The sequence below is a fragment of the Cantharellus anzutake genome (assembly GCF_015039405.1).
Source record: "Cantharellus anzutake strain C23 chromosome Unknown EI90scaffold_49, whole genome shotgun sequence".
Taxonomy (NCBI): Eukaryota; Fungi; Basidiomycota; class Agaricomycetes; order Cantharellales; family Hydnaceae; genus Cantharellus; species Cantharellus anzutake.
Genome location: NW_024066999.1, coordinates 433,851 through 456,747, shown reverse-complemented (window position 1 = coordinate 456,747; position 22,897 = coordinate 433,851). Strand labels below are relative to the sequence as shown.

Below are 22,897 nucleotides of genomic sequence, written 5' to 3'. Positions count from 1 at the left end.
CTTCTAAGATGAAGTACTATGTACCTGCTTCTTTTGTGATAGTTATTGGTTTCGTTTAGCAATATTATACATGGGAGAGTGTTTCACACACTTTCCCTCCCGAGGCTTAATTGAGCGCCGGCGCACAAGCGCGTTTCCCACGCACGGCGCCGGGGTTGACACTCCTCGTCACGTTTCGTGTTTCCCCATTGATTGGCCGTCCGATTTCCCGGAAGCTAGAGCTTCCATTTAGATCAGAAACACACCATTATCCGATCTCGATTGACACCATCTGGCCATGTCCAAGCTTGCGGAAGTGTCCAACAAGATCATTCCAAAGTTCCTCCCATCAAAAGCATCTCGCATAGATACGCAGCTCGCCCAGGATGGTGCTGTAATCGATGGTCCCAAAACTCCGGCAGATGAGGCTATAGATTTCTTCGAGTCCATTCCCAGTGCGAACGAAGAGCCGATACAGGTTTACGAGCTTAGATTAGAAGAGGACGGTGGTCCGAACAAGGATAGGGCTGTGAGCGATCTTATTCTCTGCCAACTACCCATGAAACGCCTGCATATAACCACCTGCTCATCAGTACACGCGACTCCCTCCTCCATATAAACCATATGTGCTTCGCGTCACCATGGATGCTGGCACTCCAGCGTCAAAGAACGGTGTATTCAAAACAAACTTCCCACTTGATGGTGGCGTGTTCGACAGAGATAGATTCCAGCAACGAAGGTGAGTACACGAGTCATTTCTCAGACCGACCTCCGCTTTCGACACGTTTTTGCAATAGATTACCTACCGACCTTTCAAAGCCTATCAAAGTAGACCTCCCGATCTCTCACGCCGGTGCATTCGTGTACTGGGTAGAGTATGACAACCCGATTTCGCCTGACGCCAAGCCAGAACGCGTCAAAGGTCGAGAAGGGTATTTCAATATCGATCCAATCCTTCGTGTCAAAAAACGTTCAGCGATTCTTGCTGAAAATAAGCCATCTGTTCCTGGGGGAGGTGCATTGACACTGGAGCTCACTAATCTACCGTTAGATGGTCTCGCTATCCTTACCCTTGTCTCGAAATGGATGGGACCTATCGATCAGTGGGACAAGCATCTTACGGAGGCATCGGAGCGTGGGTACAATATGATTCATTGGACTCCTTTGCAGCAGCGTGGCGAGAGCAAAAGTCCTTATTCCATTGCTGACCAGCTGGCCTTTGACTCCGAAATCTTCGAGAATGGATGGAAAGGCACTCGCGAGGAAGGGGCTAAGATTGTTGGGGAAAAGCTCAGGCAGGCGAAAGACGATTTTGGCTTGATGGGCTTGATAGACGTTGTCCTCAACCACACGGCCAACAACAGCCTGTGGCTACTTGACCATCCCGAGGCTGGTAGGTGTTTAAAGCTCGCGGTTTGTAGACCTTCGCGTGTGCCACCTCACATCCCACTAGGTTATAGTCCACATAACTCCCCACATCTTGCTCCAGCCTATGAAATAGACACGGCCATCGTCGATCTGTCTGCGTCCCTATCCACCCAGGACCTTCCTACTATTATCACGTCCTCTGCCGACGTCGAGAAACTCATTTCGGCTCTTCGTCAAAAATTTGCAGCATTGGATCTATGGCAGTATTATGTCCTAGATGTGCGGAAAGAAAAATCGTCCGTACAGAACGCGCTATCCTCCGAGAAGGTGCTACAGTGGTCGGGCGCAAATGTTGCTGGAAAGAACATTGTTGAATTGGCCCACGTTGCCCAGAGTTCCGGCAAGATTTTAGGCCTTGGTCAGTTCCGGGGGAGATTCGAAGTGAAGGCAGATCCAGAATACGCCGCAGCTCTAGTGAAGGCTGCGTTCACGGAATTGAGCGATCCGGGTGCTCTTGCCGATGCGTGGGGGGATATTGTGGATGTTATTAACGTCCCGCTTTATGAAGAAGCGAACGAAGATTTAAAGGCGGCAATTAATGGCGTTCGCAACCGTGTGAATTATATTCGACTGGATCCACATGGTCCAAGGTTAGGAGCGATTTCAGCCGAGTAAGCTTGAGATCAGCACATTTGAGAATGGTCACTGATGACGTGTCTCCGTTAGATCGCCTTTGGTTGAGACGTATTTTACTCGCCTTCCAGAAAATAAGAGAACATCCAAACATCCGAAGTCGGCGCTCGCCCTTGCTAACAATGGATGGATTTGGGACGCGAATCCCCTCCAGAACTTTGCTCAGCTCCCATCGAAAGCCTATCTTCGCCGCGAAGTCATTGTGTGGTCCGATTGCGTCAAGCTCCGCTATGGCGCATCACCGAAGGACAACCCTTGGTTGTGGGAATACATGACGAAATACGTACAGTCGCTCGCAGAACTGTTCGATGGGTTCCGCATCGACAACTGCCATTCTACTCCACTCCATGTTGGTGTCACGCTCCTCGATGCCGCCCGAGTGGTCAACCCGAATCTATATGTTATTGCAGAGCTGTTCACAGGAAACGAAGAAACCGATGTTCATTTCGTGAGCCGATTGGGTATCAACAGCTTGATTCGGGAAGCGTACAATGGCTGGGATCCCAAGGAATTTTCCCGACTTTTGTACCGTCATGGACTTGGGAAGCCTATAGGTAAGCCTGTATAAGCTCCTAGTGAACCACTAACAATTCCCCGGTTACAGGGTCGATGGATACAGCGACTCTAGTGAGTGCTGAAGAACTCCCATCGCCGACAGGCAAAGGGCCCTCTCGTCCAGCCACAGTTACTCCTCTACAAGGCTCGGCGCCTCATGCTGTTATGTTCGACCTCACTCACGATAACGAGTCACCCCTAGATAAACGCAGCGCTGAGGACGCGCTTTCCACTGGTGCTCTTGTGACATTTGCACATTGTGGCGTTGGATCGAATAAAGGCTTCGATGACTTATATCCCAAGCTGCTCAACCTTGTCGGCGAGAATAGGCGATACGGTGTTGAGACGGGGGAGCAAAAGACTGGGATTGCAAAAGCGAAGCGACTTCTGAACCATCTTCACACAGAAATGATTCTTGAGGGCTACACTGAAGGTCATGTTCACCAAGAGAATGATGTAAGTTCTATATCAGAGAATGTGGGATTCTAGGCTTTGCCCACTCATTGGTCTACAGTATATCGTCATCCACCGGGTTCAACCTAATACACACCACGGTTACGTTCTGGTAGCGCATACCGCCTTTCGTAAAGGAAGTAAAGATAGGGGCTGGAGTATGTTAAACTCCTCCTAGGTTTTAATTATGCAGCTGATGAACGAATTTAGTAAACCCTATTCAGCTTCGCCGGACTAAGGTCAAGTACATATTTGGTGTCAGCATCGACATTCCATCGTACGAGATCGCCCCAAATGCGTCTACCTTGAGAGGTCTCACGTCAACTCTCTCCGAAATCCCAGAGGTTTTGGCGAAGGAGGGTTCAGATGGCGACGGACCTTTCTCCGAAATCAGTATCCCAGATGCTTTCCCCCCTGGGTCCATATTGTTATTTGCAACACAAATGGAGGGAATTGATACATCCTTGGACGTCTTCTGCGCGAGTGGTGCAGACGAAGCGTTCAGGGATCTTGACTTAGTCGATTTGAATGTTGTGCTGTATCGAGCAGACGGGGAGGAACGCGATGCCACTGGTAAGCCGAGTTCGGAGTGTCTCAATCACCTCATATGAACGTGTATAACAGCAGGAAAGATTGGAACTTACAGCATCCCTGGTTCCGGGAATCTCGTATACTGCGGCTTGGAGGGCTGGATGGCACCACTGCGGCACATCACCACATACAACGACCTAGGTCATCCCCTCTGCGCCCATCTACGAGATGGAGCTTGGGCCTTTGACTATGTTCACCACAGACTAAAAGTGTAAGATCAACGGGTGAACATCTACAGGGTTGCTAATATTCCCACTGCAGTCAGACAGATAACTTCCCCCGTCTCGCCGCTCCTGCTGCATGGTTCGAGGAGCGATTCGAGAAGATAAAGGCTACGACGCCCTCTTTTCTGAAGCCTAAATACTTCGCAATAGCTGTGGTTGAAGCGTACAAAGCCGCACGTCGAGCTGTTGTAGAGCAAAGCTCCGATTTTATTTCGTCTGGCCATGATTTCACGCAGGCCCTTGCTCTTTGTTCCGTGCAGATGTATGGCCAGGTCTCGTCCGCTTCTTTACATCCAGCAAAGTCAACACCATCCCTCGCTGCTGGTCTGCCCCACTTCACGGCCGGTTGGGCGAGGTGTTGGGGCCGAGATGTTTTCATTTCGCTTCGCGGCTTGTTCCTTACTACCGGCAATTTCGACGCCGCCAGGAGGCACATACTTACATTTAGTTCCACCTTGAAGCATGGGCTGATTCCGAATCTCCTGGACAGCGTGCGGACTCCTCGGTAAATCATGAAGTTGATACGCCTCGATGTTATTTGCTGAGAGTTTCGTTGACGCTTCCTAGGTACAATTCCCGAGATTCTCCCTGGTTTATGCTTCAAAACATCCAAGATTATACTAAATTCGCACCTGAAGGTTTGACTATCCTATCTGAATCTGTGAAACGCCGTTTCCCAAAAGATGACACATTTGTCCCTTGGAATGACTCTCGGGCATACTCGGACTCTAGCACAATAGCAGAAATCATCCAAGAAGTCCTCCAGCGACATGCTTGGGGTATTTCATTCCGTGAACATAACGCCGGTCCCAACCTTGACATGCAAATGAAAGCCGAGGGTTTCAACGTTAACATCTATGTGGACTGGAAGACGGGATTCGTCCACGGAGGGAGCGCCTTTAATTGTGGTACATGGATGGACAAGATGGGCGAATCTGAACGTGCGGGGACTAAGGGTGTCCCGGGCACTCCACGGGATGGTGCTCCAGTAGAGATTACAGGACTGGTCAAGAGCGCGCTGCGTTGGTTGGACGAATTGTCGAGATCTGGGAAGTTCCCCTTCAAGGGAGTCGACGCTAAGAGTATGTCTAGAATCCATTCTGGCCCTGCGTTTACTGACTGCGCCCCAAGTTGAGGGTAGGACAAGACTTATTACATATGGTGAATGGGGCAACCTCATTCAAGCATCGTTTGAAAAATACTATTACGTCCCTCTCGGTACGTGCTCACACCTTGAGGCTAAAACACTACAGTCATCGTTGGTAACAGATCCTGCTGATGACACCTCTCATGCCATTAACCCGGCGTTGGTGAATCAGCGAGGGATTTACAAAGACGTTTATGGTTCGGGTCCTGGGAGAGAATGGTCCGATTACCAGTTACGCTGCAACTTCCCCATCGCTATGGTTGTTGCACCGGAGTTATTCAATAATCAGCATGCAATTAGTTCCCTTCGCATTGCAGACCAAAGGCTTAGAAGTCCACTCGGAATGAAAACTTTGGATGCAGCGGATGCCCAATATCGTGGAAGCTATGACAATTCGAATGATTCTGATGATCCTGCCATCGCCAAGGGACGCAACTATCACCAAGGTCCTGAATGGGGATGGCCGCTAGGTTTCTTCCTTCGTGCCTATCTCAGCTTTGACCTCAAGGCTGGTGAGGGCCAAACGGTTTGTTATGTGCTTAACTGGTAGTTTAGGTAATGTCTCACACCAACCTGACAGAACCCTCAAGAAACTCTTCACTATCTCCACACCCTCCTCCTTCCCAGCCGCAAATATATCCGCACAGATCCATGGGCCGGCCTCCCAGAGCTCACGAATGCTGACGGAGCCTATTGTCATGATTCATGTCGCACGCAAGCGTGGAGTGCCAGTACACTGCTCGACTTCTTACACGAAGTATACACTCTGAATCAGTCCAAGTAGGGTTCATTGGCTGTGGGCACCAAAAGTACAGCTTTATTCTGAGAATGTACATACACATTGTTGGAAAATAAACATTGCATCCTGATAAAGCGATTGTGGTTTGTGTCAGTATGCATGCAACATGTTCAGAGATAGTATAGGATTCAAAAGAAGATTCAGAAGTGGATGTCAACTCCTGCCAAGGCAGACGAGAGGACATTAAGGTAGCAGGAATTTTCAACACTGTCCGATTGGACTAAAGCCAAATGCCTGAATCATCATGTGCAGAGGGAAATACTAAACGTGGATATGCGTACGTAGGATACTCACCGGTCGACACTACGAATGTTGTCCTTGGCATTTGGGAGGTGGAAGGAACTGAAGAAAAATTTATACCCGTGGCGGAAGAACCCGAGGAGCCCCGGCACAAACATGCGCCGACAAAGGGTAGCGTCCCGAGCCACAGGATCTTGCAGCTGGTCTGGACGGAAGGTCGGCACATCCCCGTAGAGCTCACGGACTGTCAATGCTCCTCGACGCACGCCGGACCTGCAATGAGAGTGACAGACTCTACGGGAACCTGACCAAGTTGAATTATTGGGGGCTTCGGTGTGGATGCTCATCAGGAGAGCACAACTTTTCCCCACCCCAAGAATGAGGCTGATCTTACCCTTGCCCTGGAGTTTCTAACAATACTCGGCATCGATTACTTTTGAGAGAGACTTGCCACGGTGGCTGCTGCTGGAGGTTCAAAGATGCCTATCTGGTTGGGGTTTAACAGTCGAAACCCATCAGCTTCTGGCCCCCAAGAATGAGGGGGTTCTATTTTTGCGACGAGGGAGACAAAGAATATGGTCTATGAGTGTCGGTCCAGCCCTTGAGGTCTGATGATGTGCTCACCGACAAATCTGAGCAAAAAGTTTATTCCCGAGCGTCGGAAGGGCTGCGCTTGGGCCATTGACAGTGATACAGAGCTTGTGATGTTGGTTTGAGACGTTACGCAAAGAGATGACTTTAGTTCAGGCTTTGGTGAACCTATCATCAAACACTAACACTTGCCTGCTGGGGTCCAAGGTTGCTTGGATCCTACGGATCTAGGGACCCAACCAGAAAACTAGGTTTTCCGCCTCGTGTGAGGTCCTAATTTCTGCTGATACTCTCCCAGTTTAATTTTCCTAGTTGTTTCCGATGCAGTGCTATACTGGGAAGAGGCATTAAAACGTATGTTTACCTTGGTCTAGATCGGGACCAACCAAGCCGAGGTGGCATAAGATATTCAGGCACTATATCTGTTATCCCGGCTCCCCTCAGTGTTCGTTGCCTTGGTGCGACCAAATTCGTGTGATAAAAAACCTAACAGTAACAGTAACAGTAACATTCTCCCTCCTCCCTGTACTTTTGAAAACTGTGCGTATCCCCAAGGAGATGCTGCTTTCTCTTTTCCGTATTCTTAGCCTGGGTGAATTGACTTTCTTTTGTCTGGAGTTTCCCATACGCATGCTGCATTGTGAACCTCAGATTCCCCCATTTTGCAAAGGTGAGGTGACTGATTTTGGTATACGACGCGTAGACGAAGTAAACGCTTCGTGAGATGCTTGCGGGATGTGATCGCTGTCGAGCAGCAAAGTGGGACTTCTTTGATCAGGCAACAAAAAGCCTGAGCAACAAAAGTTCATTGGGCATACTCATTGAAGCTGTTAACGGTGGCGGAGGTGCCAGAAACGCCGTGGAAAGGGTTGTTCAGCGTAACCGTAGGAACCACCGAACCCCCTATACAATAGGCATAAACCCGAGTCGGGGCTAGCTGTCAAGATTACTTGCGTTGAAATATCTGTTCGGAAAGTTTTATAGATCGTGCAGGAACTCTTCCAAGGAATACAAGAGAATGCGTCAACTCGTTTCTGGATTGCTTGGAGGTCTCCATGATAATCGCGTTGGGCTTGTTTAACGTCCAAGGCCTTTCTGGCAGGTACGAACTAAAAGGTAAGTTTTCCTATTCACATGAGTCTGCCTGGGTCCCGCTTCACGAACATCATCATGCTCGAGGGGTTTCTGTCATGATCATCAACGTGAAAACAGTGCTTGATTGGCAAGGCAATCAACCTAATCCCTTCCACGGGAAAAGTAAATAACGAGCAACGGGGATAGCATCCTCAACAAACTCGGCAGGATACGTGTTGCACGTGCGGATGATATATACTCTACATATGGAGCAAAGAAAGGAGGCAACGAACAATCAACTGTGCAATGATTGATGATCAAATCCCAAACTCCCGTCAAGACCAAATGGTGGACCTACCATGCCGGAGATGTAAGGGGTATGCGAACAGTGGTCGCAAGACCACCAAGACTAGTTTCTTTATATTTCTCGCTCATGTCTAATGAAGGATAGTGGTTGGACGATCATGTTTCATACGAGAGTTCATGGTTTACCTTGGGCTGTCATTCTCATGGCAGCAATGGCCTCGTCTAAGGTAACAGAGTGCACTCCATCACTGGCCATCGCCAGTTGCGAGGCTTGGGTCGAATGTAGGGTTCTAAGCTAATCTAAGCCCGCGGAATTAAGTCATCTTACCTGTCACGGCTTTTATGGCTGTCAGAAAGGAAAAAAAATTAAGACTGGCTACTCTACCAGGGCGAGGAAGTGGGATAACTCACCCCCCAAGGAATTGCGTTCGATGCAAGGGACTTGGACAAGACCGTCTGACGACATCTCAATGACTTCTGTCTTTGTCAGGGCGAAAGCTAGCCGCACAGACCTATGGGATCACAGGTGAGACCCAAATTCTGAGGTATCCGACGTCAAAACTTCTCCGCTGGACACACAATTTGAGCATACATGTTCGATTCCGATCTCTGCACTTTGCAGAATTATTTCAGGAGATGCTAAGATAATAGGTGGTTTGGCGCTACGAATCTGGGCATCCAATTGTCCTTACCACCCATGCAAGCGGAGAAACCTTGGACAATAAAGTTGCATATCACTTGATATACGCAGCAAAAAGGCTACGAACCTGCCGCTGTGAGTGGAGATTAGCCAACGATTTTAGATTATCCAGGTCTAAGAAGCACGAACCAGCCATAGAACATGCAACGCCCACCTCCGCTTGGCACCCTACATCAAATCTCAACAGTTGCACCGGAATTCGCCATCAGCCAGCCTACCTCCTAACAAACGAAGGTGAGCAGTCGGGAAGTAGGGTAACAGGAGTTGAACTTGCCTTCGGCAGCAGAAATTGTGGAACCTCGTTTGAAAAGCATACTGTGACATCTATCAGCGTGTGCCGTGGAAACGCCAACGCCTCGTCTCACCCAATCGCCGCCGCAGTGAGCCTATGAACCCAACGGTCAGTAATCTGAGATGCGGAAAAAAAAACGAGGTGCCCACAAGAAAGTAGAGATATCCCTCTGAGGGTCATCGGAAAGGAACTGCATAGCGAGGTAACACGCAATCCAAGAGGGCGGAACCTCATCCTCACCTCAACAATATATTTCAAAACAGCAGGTATGACACCCGCTGCACCATTAGTTGGGGATGTGACGATGCGGCCTCCGCTGGCGTTTACCTCATTGACCGCGATGGCGTAGCATGAAAGGAAATCAACACCTGGAAAGAGTGCCTTTCGCTATAGAATGCGTCAACCGACATGAACGAAGCCCATCAGTCTCAAACGTGACGGTGTCAGGACCAAGTTGCATACGGGTGGCATAGGGGGTAACGGATGATCAAATCTACCCATAACCCTCGGTGGGCGAGTACGCGCCATAGTCGGGACTGCCATCTCGCCATACGGCGAAACTTTGGGCGGGTCCGATAAATTCTCTGCGCGAGCTGAATTGGAGTTAATGGTTGCATGGGCGTCAACGATTAATGGCATGTTTTCTACGGGTGATGAGATAGATGGGTTAGATGTGGGGGTATACAGTGCAGGATAAAAGCTTGGGAAGAAATAGAAGCAAGTCATCATCAATCGTCGAGATGATGGCATGTTACGATCCTTACCCTTTCATCAATCGCCTGTGACGACCGGCAAAATCAGCTCGTGTCATTATGGACATAGTGTTGGAATACACGCCTATACAGCATGGGGGCCCGTCGCTTCAATCTAAGGCGTCCGGGCAATTCGAGTTCGGGGCTAGACACTCCAGAGCGAATACAATTATCCATGACCCCCCATATCTTCATCAATTTACCGTGTATCTCATCATGCGTGTAATAAGCGAGCTCATTCTCATAGACAAGTTGAGCAATTGTCAGCTGTGCAGATACATCAGTGGTTAGAAACCAATAACCCGGCGAGTGAGTGAAACGCACGTTATGCTTTCTGGCCATGGAGAGTAGGCTTGCGCCGGAGTGGAATAGATAAGAAGGTTGAGCAGTTTTCGCCCTCGTTTCGGATTCGGAGAGGCTGCTTTTCCCATCTTTGACGGCATCCTCAGAACCTGGCGCTCCAAGGAGGGGAGTGGAGCCTAATCCATGGTTCTGTGACAAACGAGAAAGGGAAACTTGAGATTTGTCTACCCCCTTGTAGAACAAATTCTCATCCACTAGAGGATCTCAGCTGAATAAGGCAAACCCTGCGGTGTGATGCGTTTCACCTTTCGTCTTCTCGTTCACCACTGTAAAAAAACCACAGAGTTAGCTCGATGGATATACGGAACTTGCATGGTAACGTACCGAACCCTCCTCCGACCGAGAAGTATTCATTGGTTGCGAGCAAATCCCCATCCACATTGAAAACGGAGAAACGCATTCCATTAGGATGGGTCGGAAGCACCTGATCCCATCGCCAGACCATGTCTCGATCCATGTCATACTCGATCCGGTGAACGCCACCCAAGATCAAGATTTTATCGTTAAGAATGGTATCGTAACGGGAGCCGACAGTTCCTGTATCAATCGTTTCTGGATCTGAACCTGTTGCAATGAAAGTTGATCCGCATACACATGGCCACACAAATCCCCATTATGTAAGTACCTTCAAATCCCATCATCAGGGCCTGCGGAGTCATATGCCCTTTGCCGGTGGCCGCAAGGGAACCGTATCTGGATGAGAGGGGTGTAAACATTGCACAATGGTCAGGTATGGAGAGGGCTCTCACAATGTGATCTTGAGAGTATGTACGGAGGATAGCAGTCCAAGTTCTTGAAGCTCCTGTATAAAAATTTTGGCGGCCCGAAGAGGCCCCACCGTGTGCGAACTACAGATTTATGTCATCTGACATCAGTGGAGGCGTTAGACGAGTTGACCCGTACCTTGACGGTCCTAGGCCAATGGAGAATAGATCGAAGGTAGAAATGACCTTTGGGGACGTTATTGGGTAACTTTAGATGTAGTAATTCTACCATACATACTGCATGTTCAATCCGGCTGGGGTTTGGGTCGGCAAACTCTTCCAGTGATTCATCTTCCATCTTATTGGACTCGATGGCCAGCTGGCTATACACGCGTCTTTGAAAAAATCTCTTGCTGAGAGGTGCGATATCGGACCCATTGCACCGAGCAATATGAAGGGTTGCAGCGGTGTATGCGTGTAGTTGGGAGGGGTGCTGTGTGTGGCGGGCTGCAGTTTTAGGGAGTTTGACGCGTGCTGCGGCACGAAGCATGCCTATAAAGCCTTCTCTCCGGCTTTAGGGAGTGGCACACGCCTGCTGAGCTTGTGTTGCGGAAGCAGGGTCAAATTCTACTTTTGGCCCGATGTGCAGGAAATTGCCGAGTCACCACTGAGTTCCGCGACTTGTCCGCGACTGATTTCTGCAACGGAGAGGGGGAAGGACTTGGTATCGGTAAGAGGGCGTTACGAATGGATTATGAGTGTCCTTCTGATGGTTTTTTTTTTGTCGTCACCGATTCACTGGGCACTAGTGAAATGTTCCCTCTCCATGCATTTTCCCGCGCTTGGCGCTCACCTGCACGGACCGTTCCTCGTACACTCTCTACGTCTTCCGTCAAATTATCAGAGCCTACTACCTCCTCCTCAGAAGGAGCATATTCAATGGCTCCCTTACTGAACCTAATGAACAACATGCCCTCGATGTCCCAAACACCATCCTCACCATCCTCAAGTCCATCTTCTCGAAAGTACCATATTCCAAAGGGCATACATATGGCACCAGTAGCTGATCCACTGTTAACATACTTTTCTTCCCTCATCATGCGCTCGGGGAAACGACATAAAGCGATCCGTCAAGTGTCCGAAACCCTCACCACGATTCATCGACTGACCGACGCCTCCCCGTTACCCATTCTCCGTCAAGCCGTGGAGCTAGCCTCACCAGATGTTAAATTAGTGACGCTGAAGCGGCGAAACAAGAACGTTCCACAGCCAAGATCTTTGACGAGCAAGCAACGGACCGGGCAAGGACTCAGATGGATCATCAAAGCAAGTCATATGAGAGGTGATTTCCAGCTGGAGCATCGTCTAGCAAAGGAGATTATCGCTATTGTTCAGGGCAATAGCAACTGTCTGAAGTGGAAGGAGGAACAACACAAGCTGGCTACAGCTAACAGGCACGTTTTCTTTGCGTTTCACGTTCGCAGTTTAACCTTTTATCTCCATTTTTCCAGGGCAAATGCGTCCGTTCGTATCTAGTGTACCTATGTTTTGCTGTAAATCACTCCACTTCCAAGACCCTGATCGCCCAATAGTTTCTGAACTCCCAAGTATCCGCCAAGAAACAGGACCTTTCAACTTGCTTAAAGAACAAACTTTCATTGGCACCTCAGGGAGTTCTACATCATTGAAAAATCTGCACAACAGATATGAAATCTCTTAAATCATTCCAGTCATTTACACAATTTCGTGGTGCCTGGGCTCGAGTTCACCCTCAGGGCTCCCTTTGTCGGAGCTCGAATTCTCTTCGACTACTTTCTCACGGGCGGCTCGACGCTCGTACCACGCCTTGGATTTGAGGCCAAGGATCGTCGTGCGACCTTCGGACCATTTCATGTCTAGTGGTTATTTTTCAAACAATCAAATCCTGAGGGATCGAGGACAGCGCATTAATGGACTTACACGTAAGGATGGCGATGACCGCAATCCAGTAGAAGCAGTAACACAGAATGGTACCAAGGGTGGCGTTGTTCGTCCAACCAAGGCTGCTCCCAAGGTCAAAACTTGATGTCGAAAAAAGTAGTTATTTCGTTCCACTCACACAGCACGGAAAATGGACCATCCTCCCCCTTTATTCTTGCCACCCTCGGGATTACCGTATGTCTGAGATGGGTGATCAGCCAGCGACCAGTTGATTGTATTATGACAATCTTCTTACCAGGTGCCATACCATTCCATGAACATCATAGCTTCCTGGTCCATCGCCAGTCTCGCTGACGTCTCTACCAACGCCCCTATTGAAGACATATGTTTGAAAATCTCCACACGCACTGCTAAATAGACCAGCTCCGACAAGCAGAAGAATTGACGTCGACACAATAAGAAAGTAATGAAGTGTGAGATGAGAAGTGGAGGAATATATGATATATGCTAAGAACGGCTTTTGTGAGTGATACAACTTTTTTTCCGAAGGGACGGGACTCAACAGATGAAAATGCCGCTTAAGACACCAACGATCACTGCGAGGGGAATGGAAGTGCCAGGTCCACTCAGCGATACCTGTGAGTGGAATATTGTGATGAATGCTCTGCCATTCAGGAACAATGATTGAACCCACTCCAGCGGCGAAGATGACGCCCTCCAAACCTTCTCTGAGGACAGTGATGAAGGGCAAGAAAAACAGAGCATACTTGCCCGCCTTCGAGCGCCTCTCCTCGCTCGCACCTGTTGACTTTTCGAATGCATGCGCAAGCTTAATCCTCCATTTTATTTTGGATTGTTCGAGACGCAGGAACGTGATACCCATAGCAAGAATGAGTAGAGATGCGATGAGGGAGAACGACCCTTCCCACAGGTATTCGGATTTGGCCCAGAGATTGTGCACTTTGTTGGAATAGAACTTTTGAGGTGATTTTAGAAGATGGCTCAATGTCAAGCCGCGGCTAAAGGACTCACGACTCCGATGAAAGCACCACCAATAGCGAGGGAAATAACGAAACCAGCTGAAGCACCAGCCCAGATCTGTGGAGAAGATGCAATAGTTGACATGGATCGCGTCTTGAGTGACAGGTATATCACCCAAATTTCTCACCTGAATACGGAGCTTTCGCAGGAGTTGATCGTTGGTCAGTGCACTGCGGTCTTCTGCACGCTGGTCAGAGCGACTCAGTGCTTCTATGCCATTAATGGCATCTCGGTCCGTCTTCTCGTCCGTTGGACCATTGGTTACCTGATTGTCGTCAGAACCCGAATTCGCGCTATGGCCCCTCAGACCATTCACACCCCCCCGTGTAAGTTGGGAAGCCTGGTAAAAAAAAAAACACTCGCGTTGAATGCGGTGGCAAGACTGGTTATTCTTGATAATGACTTACGAAAGTCAGCAAGATAGAAACGATGATTCCCTACAGACGGGCAAGGCAAGGGTACCACCGTGGTCGAAAGTTGCGTGAGAAACGTCAAGGGAAAGAGCTGAGGAACTGGTAGTCACGCACTGCTTCGATGGTCTCTCTGAGGATGATGAAGAACACAGGGACGGAAAACACGTTCTGGACCATTTTTTCCCTCCTGCGTTCTGGTCGTTCAGAAATAAGTCAAGGGGGGGGGGGAAGTTGAGAAAGGGAGGGTGCGAACTTGGGGGGTGCGAACAACAAATTTATCAGATATTAATTATTGCTAATCTGATAAGATGCATCCGGAAAATTGTTTTCAGATGAACTGGCTTACATCATCAATGTCGATCATTGTGGTTTCTGGAGATGGAGGCTGCTCGCAAGTGATAACATGGTTGGGTCCCAAAAGCAGTATTCTCTATGTACAGTAAGGCAAACCGAGTTGTTATTGACATAAGCCTAAGAATAGGCATTCCCTCTCCGTGTCACAAAATTGTTGAGGTCATCTCTTGTTGCGACCGCCAGGACGAATTTCCGAGCGTAATCGGTGACTACATCAGGATACAAGTCAGTGACAACGCATGATCCATTATATTAGGGACTGGGTTGCACCAAGCGCAAACAAGTTTTTCTCCAGAAACTCTTCCAGGACTTCTAACGGAGTGTCGGGCGTTATCAGTGTGTAACCAAGCCTCGAATTCCTCTTAAATTTGGTCATGTGGGAGAGGACTGAATCATCCTGATAACGAGCACCTCGGTGATTGGAAGGGATAAAAGTTGTTTTACACGTACCGGGTTTGCGACGCCGCTTTCGAATTTGGACTTGAGTTGGGCAACGTCAATATATCCTAGAGGTCTTCGTTCCTTAGACAGCACTCTGAAGAAGGAATCGTGTCAGAATGTTGTATTAAGACATGGCCGCGAGTGTCTTGATACAGGATACGAAGAGAACCAATGCTCACGGGATATGCGAGAAATCTCGTTCATACGCGAGATCAATAGCTTTAGATATGCGCTCGGAATGCGGGAGAGAGAAGGCGGGGGGTAGCTGTAAATCCTCCACAACGGCGCCACGGTATTTGCTAGCTCGATCGGACGGCACGGTGATGTGGTTCGCTGAGGACAACGGCGATGAGGATTGGGCCAAGCTACTGGCGGACTGGTAGTGAGAGGAAGTGGCTGGAAGAAGAGCAGGAGCAGCCGCCATGTTTGTGTCGGCAAAATGACTTGGCAGTGCTACACGTGATGCGGAATACCAACGTCCCGAAGGCTTCAGAACAACCACAACCCTTTCCGGGTCGATTTCCCCGTGTCACCGTTCAGCTCTATCGATATCGTTTTGCCAAACCGGAGACGTCTGGGACTGATCCGATTGACTTGGAAGCGCAAGGGAGCGGTGAGCGGCTAGGGAGGGGTCTGCTAAGTATTCGACCACATTTTCAGCACTAACACCGCTGTGATAACAATCATTATACTGGTCCTGAGGGTTGGCACCTGACGGGGCGTCTCACAACTGACAGCGGGACAGGATACCCGCTACCAAAAGTGACCTGGCTGTCAGGATGGACGTCCTAAGCGATCATCTGTTCTGGACCGTTCTGCCCGCTTGATGTAGAAAATACTTTCGCAGTTGACGATTGCCCGGGAAATCTCGATCTTGTCCGACAGAGATTTAGTGTGTTTGTATATGGACGTTGTGTGTTATTTATGCACCCTTCGCTTCTGCAGTTAGACACAACACCCGTCACCGAACTGGGCATTTTAGCCCTTAGGCTAATTCCAATCCACCTGGATCACCCGCTTGAGCTTGCAATTAATTAGGATACCTGTAAACTCCCTGGGGGCATAATGATTGGAAACAATTGCTCAATTAACGGCCAGTGTGCATCCCAGTACGTTCTAAATCTCGGCTGTGCTTCGTTGGATTTGTTTCATTACTCCGCGTGGGTGATTCCGGTATATATTTTACCAAGTTTGGACCGCTCGAAGATTCCATTGGTAGTGACTGATCATGCAACCCGATATGGCTGCCCCTATATCGATGATCATCTAGAGCTTTTAATTCGACCGCTTGCGATCCCAGCATTTCAAGCCACAGCTAGCCTCTTCTCTTCTCGACTCTACTCTCGAGTTCAGTGTGCTCCCCACAGATATCCACCCCGAAAGCTGGTATACAAAAGTCTATTTCTCCAGGTCGCAAAACGATGCCTCCGTTCACTACGAGCCTAGAAGAGGGCATTGTCAGTCTACAATATTTGCCTCGCAAATTGTTAGAGCGATCCCAACACTGATACACTTTTACATGACATCATTCACGATGCCTACGATTTGTAGTACCGAATTTGTAGTGCACTAGACTCAAACCTTTGGCTGACAATGGACCCACCCAACCCAACAACTGGAAAGTCAGCTGTTAAAGTTAGACCAGACAATCCACTGTCCGCTAGAAACCAACAAGTACGGGTTTGAATAAAAATACATGAAGCATGCTAACATTACTGCTCTTCGATGATGATTAGTGGAAAATTGTCCCCTATCCTCAGTCGAATAGTTATTCCTTTTTCAATCTTGGACAAAGTCTTTACCTCGCTGCAGATGTGTGGTCCTGGGTTTGTCGGGGTTCGTGTCCTTGATCCTCTCTCACCTTATGAACCAGTGCGTAAGCCCACACCTTCTGAATGATTTGAGCAGGTCGACCTAAGCCACTTCCATTTCGTCTGCGTCCTGGAGGTGACGAGGAACATTTTAAGTTTCGTTTTTCTATCTTTGAACGCAATGTTTGCATTTGATCTTATGGTTTGATCGGAAGTATCCTGTACTTCCCGACAGAGTATTTTGTAGGATGCGATGGCTCCAATGTAAGGTCACACATCCTCTCCCATCCCATATCCCCGTGGCCTATTTTTCCTTTTTCGCATCCACTAATGTATATCGCTCGATAGGCAACTTATTCCTCCAGCGGCAGTGCAGCAGGATCGGTGAGTTCTATCTCTCAGCTCCTGCTGGAGGATCTGACGAGTTAATATTCCCAATTTTCGACCCCCCGTTGTCTGTGCTGGTCCCGATGAATTGTAGAGATGGAAATTCAAGAGAATTCTGAGATCTCTGAGGGTTCCTATGGCACCACCTTTGGTGGAGTGAGTACCAAGTTATTATAATTTGGTATCGGTCCTAGCCCTGACGGTTCCTCAGGGCCCCACCTGTCCCGGAAGGAATTGTGAATATCTTCGATTACCATGAAATTCTTGTGATCTAACTCTCCAACTCTACAACCGTCGACTTTTCTAACGCACGCCGACCTCTTTTCACCGAATCTATGCACAGTATCGAATCGTGAATGCCCATTCGAGGACGTGCCTTACCATGCTCGATACGCCTCAAAGTGGGCAGAAATACCCCTATGCCGTAGGGTGGACGTACGAGTCCGACTTGACTGCCCAACGAGTACGTCTATGCTATTGTGCACGCATTCTCCTTTCCGTACTTTTGAATTCCTCATTCACTTTCCTTTCACCTATCCTTCGTCGTGAATCTGAACTACTCACTCACCTATGCCTAACTTTACGATTGGAATCAATTCTAGTGGAAAGTAATACCCCACGATTTAACCCAAACTTACTTCCTCAAAAACGTTGGTACTGAACGCTGGTTGAGCATTCAAGAAGACGGGGGGTTTGGATCCTCTGTCACGGGTGTGGACGGGGAGGTAGGTGCTGTGCACTGGGATTTAAGACAGGGGGAATCGGAAGGGGAGTTTTAGTGTGTACTTTGTTTCTTTCTCGTCTTTATTTTCTGAGTAATCTCACGTTGATTTCCTTCTCAGTATTCAACACGGTGGGGGGCTTTTGGGCGTCGCGCAGTTGGATGGCGGAAGTGGAAATGATAACACTATGGTTTGCAGCTTCCTCTCCCTTCTTTTCCAATCCCGCCTCTTATAGATTCTTTCACAATAGGTCCAGCTTGATAGACGAATGAACATTGGAAATGCCTCCGTTTCATATGATACAGTGAGCGCGTTTAACGCTGCACTCGTTGTGTTCGAACCTAATGACATGTCGACAGTGGACATTTGAGCCGGCAGAGGAAGATGTGGATCCCACCGTTTTGCAAGATCTTCCTTAGTAAATCCTTCATGTTTTCGGCAAGTAATGGTGGCTGACCTGATCCTGTGCTTGGACCTCAATTGGGATCCAATCGTTCAGTGGTGGATCTCTGAAAACAGGAACGGTATGATAGGACTACAACTTGCTATTGCAGTCCCCACTTACGAGGCAACAGTACAAGATCCGAAACGTCGAAACGAGGGCCCTTTTGACTCAAGATGAAACGTTCCCTCCATCCCCTTCCAAGCCTCATTGTTCAAGCCCTTTGTTGAATTGTTCAAAGGAGCTTTCGGGTGAGAGGAGTAAGTTCCAGCAGGTAAGTCTGGAGTGGGTCTCCGTGACGGCCATTCTTCGGAGCGCATGCCGTACATGTGTGCTAACAGTTGTTGCTGGCACTCCCCACATGCGCTACAATAACCTTGGACCCGGCAACCGATAATATAATCGCATTACATAGTGGAGAGTGTTTTTTATCAAGGGGGCACAGCAGTATATCTTTCAGAGTGTATATTCTGGACGGTTCATCTCAAGGTTGCCCCACTTCAGCACGGATTTTATCGGTGTGCATGATTCCTTTCCCCCTTCTGTCCATACTTAGTTCACTGAGTGAAATATCTGCACCGTGTTTCAAATTATAGCTTCCAATCAGGTTTGCCCTTGGATTGTATTACATGGTGAAGAAACGGGCGAGTTCATGTGAGTATTAGTCACCTTCACACATGGTGTGCCTCCGTGGTGCATTATTCTGCTCTGCCATGAACCGAGATTGGTAATGCTGCGTATTGTTCCTTTCAGATTGTACGCCTCAGGTTCAGATCAGGTGGTATCAACGTCTGATGAACCACAGGCTGGGAGTGTGAGTGCCCCATACTCGACGCGTCGGATCGCGAGGACGTTGATAATTCATCTGGATGAATTCGTTCTGCGTAGCTGTGCGTGACGACCAGGCTTTACAGTGGTCCGGGTAGGCAACGCGTACGTTTCAATGGAGCTTATTATCCCATCCCCGCCGTTGTGCTCACTTATCTTCGCTCCAGTGGATCTTTGAACCTGTGGATCCGAAGGGGTCAGATCTGCAAGATCCGAACACTCCAAATTACCCTTCACTATTTTCACTCCTGAACCTTCGATAGCGGTAACGACCGCTCGTCTGGTTGCGACTAAAAGAGAATGGTCGACCTTTCATGTATATTGTGCGTCCCCAACCTGTCCTCCGAATTTTGGTTAGCATCAGACTGACCTCATCTCAAGAGTCTGAATGAACCTGGTTTGGTTTGCATGAGGAACACAACTGCATCATGACTTTTTTTAAAGTGGATTTCCGCCGAAGGGAGGGGGTTGTGGCATTATGGCGTTTTTTCCCTAAACATTGTACAAAGCGGTCAACAACGTTGCCATCTGCGCTACGACGATTGTAAATCTCTTCCGATTTGATAATATCTGACCGGCACTCTGCCGATCGCCTGAGGATACAGATAACAACACACTGGCCCTGTCTAATAACCCAGTCTGCGGTGGGGATAATACATGCCTTTGCGAGTCGCTAGTGCAGGATCCCTTTATCATCATGAAATACTCAATACATGTATGTGTCATTGCTACCTTATAAGAACCGCCTTCTGCGACGGGTGACAGCTTCTACGGTATTGTCATCGAAAGACGACTGATATGATGCATGGCCAGTTGGTCATGTGAGTGATCCACATCAATCGACATTCGAGGTGTATGAAAGTATGATCACCCGGAATCCTTTGAAGGTATTCCCTGACTAATTTCTTTCTGGGCTCAATCCAAGCTGTGTTACATCGGGAAGGTGTTCCTATGTCCTGCCTCCCCCGGAAAAGGTCTCGGCACGTCCTGGGTGTCAGCTGTTCTGCATTCGCGAAGGCTTGTCGACTTGAAGGATCGGTATCCTTCAGCCTAACCATCCCTTCCAAGGACAGCCATTTGAGGGCTGCCTCATCCCACACCAATTCCGTTGACCTCTCGGCCGTTCTGAAGGAGTGTCATGAGTTCGCAGATGTGTTCAGTAAGAGCAAAGCCTCGACGCTGGCACCGCACCGTGAGCACAACCTGAAGATCGACCTTGAGGAAGGCACTTCACCACCCTTGGGTACCATGTACTCTCTCTCTACTTCGGAACTCGAGGCCCTCTGGGCATTCTTAGATGAACACCTTGCCTCCAGGTTCATTCGTCCCGCTACTTCTGCTCATGCGGCACCGGTCCTCTTCATCCACAAGAAGGACAGATCCCTCCATCTTTGCATTGACTTCCGAGGGCTGAACAAGATCACCAAAAAGGATCGCTACCCACTCCCCCACATCTCCGACCTCCTTGATGCACCTAGCCGTGCCACAGTCTACACCAGACTCGACCTCCGGCATGCTTACCACCTGGTTCGCATTGCAGCAGGCGATGAATGGAAGACTTCCTTCCGCATGCACTATGGTTCCTATGAGTGGCTTGTCATGCCAATCGGTCTCATGAATGCACCCATGGCCTTCCAGCGATTTGTCAATGTTGGAGATCAACCTCAAAACATGTATTTACATATATTTGTGCCGACAATTCTATTTAGTGGTCTACTCTCATCTGGTCCGACCCCGGCCCTATTCCGGCCTCATCCTATGGTTTTCTATAGGTTATGAGCCCAGCCGGCCTAACGGCTTGCTGAAGTATCATCAAGAAAATCCACTTGACCCTCGTGGTGGACAGGCTAAGAGGTCCATCGGCCTTCCTCGGGTTTCTAGTACACACTATACCCACCCCCTCCTAAGTCCATGTAGGCAATAAGTCCGTGCAGGCAATAAGTCCATGTTGGCAATCACTTGCAGAATCCGTCTAGGCAATAAGTCCGTGTAGGCAATAAGTCCATGTAGGCAACCACCCACTAAGTCCACGCATTCACTCATTAAGTCTGTATGTGGCAAACCCCCTCCCTTTCGAAGTCCTGGAAGGCAGTAATAGGCACCACCCCCCTTTCTCCTCGCTGTAAGCCCTTAGACAGGCATGCAACTCCTAATTTCCCCATTCCCTCCTTGCCACGTCACCATTTTTCCATTTTCCCACGGTCCAATCGCGCGCGCGCTCAAAGGCAGCAACCCAATCCCACCTTGCACCTGGCACCAGCAGACCATTGGGGCCACTCCCTTACTGCCTTACTATGGAACACTGTGGATTCAGAGGGTGGTCCCCCCCTTTCAAATATCGTGTTAATTCTCATGCACACTTTGGACAAGTTGGACACCCGGGATTGCTGAGAAGGCTCACTCCACCGACTGCCTGGCATGGCATCGACTCAGATTTGGAAGACAACCAACCACCATTGATTATTGGACTAGCACCCTTGATCACGCATCCATTGGATGATTTCACCCTTCCACATTCCCTTCACCACTCCATTCCCATTCAATTTCATTCCATTATTTTTCAGTCAATTTCTTCACACCGGTTTCATTATATCATGGATTCATGTTAAATGATTACATGTTCTTTCGTTTGAGAGGGTGTGTTGGAGATCAACCTCAAAACATGTATTTACATATATTTGTGCCGACAATTCTATTTAGTGGTCTACTCTCATCTGGTCCGACCCCGGCCCTATTCCGGCCTCATCCTATGGTTTTCTATAGTCAACACAATCTTTGCCGACCTCTTGGATGTTTCTGTGGTAGTCTACCTAGACAACATCCTTACCTACTCGGAAGACATGGCTTCACATCAGGAGCATGTCCGAGAAGTTCTTAGGAGACTCTGCAAACATGGCCTATATGCCAACCCAAAGAAATGCAAATTTCATATGGACACTACGGAATATCTCGGATACTGCCTTTCTCCCTCCGGACTCACCATGTCCATCGAGAAGGTTAAAGCCGTTCAAGATTGGCCCGAGCCCCATAAAGTCAAGGATGTCCAGTCCTTCCTTGGCTTCACTAACTTCTATCGGCATTTCATCCACCAATACTCTGACATTGTGGTCCCCCTGATGCGCCTTACATGTAAAGGAGCCCCCTGGTTATTCTCTGACGACTGTCGCTCTGCTTTCAACACCTTGAAAGAAGCCTTCACTTCTGCTCCTATCCTGACACATTGGCTACCCAACGCCCCCCTCATTGTAGAAACCAATGCCTCCGATTACGCAATCTCCGGAATCCTGTCCATCTGTTGTGATGATGGAGAGATTTGCCCTGTTGCTTTCCGCTCTAGAACACTCTCGGCGCCGGATCTCAACTACAACACCCATGATAAGGAACTGCTCGCCATCCATGACGTGTTCCGATCATGGCATCACTACCTTGAAGGTTCAGGAACTCCAATCGACGTCGTTACCGACCACAAGAACCTCGAGTATTTTTCCACCACCAAACTCTTGACCCAGCGGCAAGCCCGCTGGTCAGAGTTCCTCTCCCAGTTCCACATGACTGTCCAATTCCATCCCGGAAGACTCGGAGTAAAACCAGATGCGTTGACTAGACACTGGGACGTCTATCCCAAAGAAGGGGATATGGACTACGCTTGCATCAATCTGCAGAACTTCCGACCGGTCTTCACTTTGGAGCAGCTCACTGCGTCCTTA

The 22,897-nt window shown here is 48.8% G+C and overlaps 8 protein-coding genes across 8 annotated transcripts; 5 read left to right on the top strand and 3 right to left on the bottom strand.

Moving 5' to 3' along the window:
* The first annotated feature begins 47 nt into the window (after window positions 1-47).
* EI90DRAFT_2030326 (glycoside hydrolase family 13 protein) lies at window positions 48-5,917 on the top strand. The gene is made up of 12 exons (XM_039052454.1): window positions 48-508; window positions 573-718; window positions 777-2,018; window positions 2,074-2,594; window positions 2,645-3,051; window positions 3,110-3,206; window positions 3,259-3,621; window positions 3,673-3,850; window positions 3,901-4,368; window positions 4,431-4,945; window positions 4,995-5,536; window positions 5,591-5,917. Exons 1-12 carry the CDS (start codon window positions 278-280, stop codon window positions 5,792-5,794), a joined length of 4,914 nt encoding a protein of 1,637 aa, XP_038912569.1. The 5' UTR covers window positions 48-277; the 3' UTR covers window positions 5,795-5,917.
* A 1,747-nt stretch (window positions 5,918-7,664) lies between these two features.
* EI90DRAFT_3072079 (uncharacterized protein) lies at window positions 7,665-8,206 on the top strand (the record flags this gene model as incomplete). Its single annotated transcript, XM_039061350.1, has 1 exon — window positions 7,665-8,206. A coding segment is annotated over exon 1 (206 nt), but the record flags the coding sequence as incomplete, so codon positions are not given.
* EI90DRAFT_3146646 (serine dehydratase alpha chain-domain-containing protein) lies at window positions 8,069-11,381 on the bottom strand (the record flags this gene model as incomplete). Its single annotated transcript, XM_039065438.1, has 20 exons — window positions 8,069-8,151; window positions 8,207-8,290; window positions 8,432-8,476; window positions 8,533-8,560; window positions 8,613-8,659; window positions 8,713-8,733; window positions 8,850-8,888; window positions 8,980-9,035; window positions 9,086-9,106; window positions 9,162-9,202; window positions 9,253-9,399; window positions 9,475-9,712; window positions 9,856-10,031; window positions 10,089-10,321; window positions 10,373-10,393; window positions 10,452-10,691; window positions 10,753-10,820; window positions 10,877-10,975; window positions 11,031-11,077; window positions 11,130-11,381. The coding sequence occupies 20 exons, from the start codon at window positions 11,379-11,381 to the stop codon at window positions 8,069-8,071; spliced, it is 1,986 nt and encodes a 661-aa protein (XP_038912567.1).
* A 99-nt stretch (window positions 11,382-11,480) lies between these two features.
* On the top strand, window positions 11,481-12,725 carry EI90DRAFT_3072070 (ribosomal protein S7 domain-containing protein). Its single transcript, XM_039061349.1, has 3 exons — window positions 11,481-11,561; window positions 11,641-12,285; window positions 12,343-12,725. Exons 2-3 carry the CDS (start codon window positions 11,645-11,647, stop codon window positions 12,365-12,367), a joined length of 666 nt encoding a protein of 221 aa, XP_038912566.1. The 5' UTR covers window positions 11,481-11,561; window positions 11,641-11,644; the 3' UTR covers window positions 12,368-12,725.
* On the bottom strand, window positions 12,566-14,598 carry EI90DRAFT_3281807 (iron permease FTR1/Fip1/EfeU; the record flags this gene model as incomplete). The annotated part of the gene is made up of 10 exons (XM_039066849.1): window positions 14,320-14,598; window positions 14,200-14,229; window positions 13,920-14,132; window positions 13,784-13,849; window positions 13,446-13,727; window positions 13,315-13,387; window positions 13,047-13,258; window positions 12,930-12,991; window positions 12,791-12,873; window positions 12,566-12,726 (listed from the first exon to the last, which is right to left on the bottom strand). Exons 1-10 carry the CDS (start codon window positions 14,380-14,382, stop codon window positions 12,566-12,568), a joined length of 1,245 nt encoding a protein of 414 aa, XP_038912565.1. The 5' UTR covers window positions 14,383-14,598.
* On the bottom strand, window positions 14,501-15,493 carry EI90DRAFT_3072065 (uncharacterized protein). Its single transcript, XM_039061348.1, has 4 exons — window positions 15,180-15,493; window positions 15,010-15,094; window positions 14,830-14,956; window positions 14,501-14,768 (listed from the first exon to the last, which is right to left on the bottom strand). The coding sequence occupies exons 1-4, from the start codon at window positions 15,422-15,424 to the stop codon at window positions 14,677-14,679; spliced, it is 549 nt and encodes a 182-aa protein (XP_038912564.1). The 5' UTR covers window positions 15,425-15,493; the 3' UTR covers window positions 14,501-14,676.
* A 706-nt stretch (window positions 15,494-16,199) lies between these two features.
* Window positions 16,200-18,071, top strand: EI90DRAFT_2028944 (uncharacterized protein). Its single transcript, XM_039052452.1, has 11 exons — window positions 16,200-16,457; window positions 16,552-16,674; window positions 16,737-16,836; window positions 16,909-16,947; window positions 17,059-17,075; window positions 17,160-17,195; window positions 17,293-17,354; window positions 17,410-17,434; window positions 17,542-17,661; window positions 17,801-17,980; window positions 18,041-18,071. The coding sequence occupies exons 1-10, from the start codon at window positions 16,422-16,424 to the stop codon at window positions 17,975-17,977; spliced, it is 735 nt and encodes a 244-aa protein (XP_038912563.1). The 5' UTR covers window positions 16,200-16,421; the 3' UTR covers window positions 17,978-17,980; window positions 18,041-18,071.
* EI90DRAFT_2029652 (uncharacterized protein) lies at window positions 17,759-19,597 on the top strand. Its single transcript, XM_039052453.1, has 13 exons — window positions 17,759-17,976; window positions 18,041-18,110; window positions 18,171-18,224; window positions 18,280-18,338; window positions 18,420-18,444; window positions 18,496-18,636; window positions 18,778-18,809; window positions 18,867-18,880; window positions 18,959-19,016; window positions 19,116-19,176; window positions 19,251-19,295; window positions 19,358-19,513; window positions 19,572-19,597. Exons 2-12 carry the CDS (start codon window positions 18,108-18,110, stop codon window positions 19,451-19,453), a joined length of 588 nt encoding a protein of 195 aa, XP_038912562.1. The 5' UTR covers window positions 17,759-17,976; window positions 18,041-18,107; the 3' UTR covers window positions 19,454-19,513; window positions 19,572-19,597.
* Window positions 19,598-22,897: the final 3,300 nt, after the last annotated feature.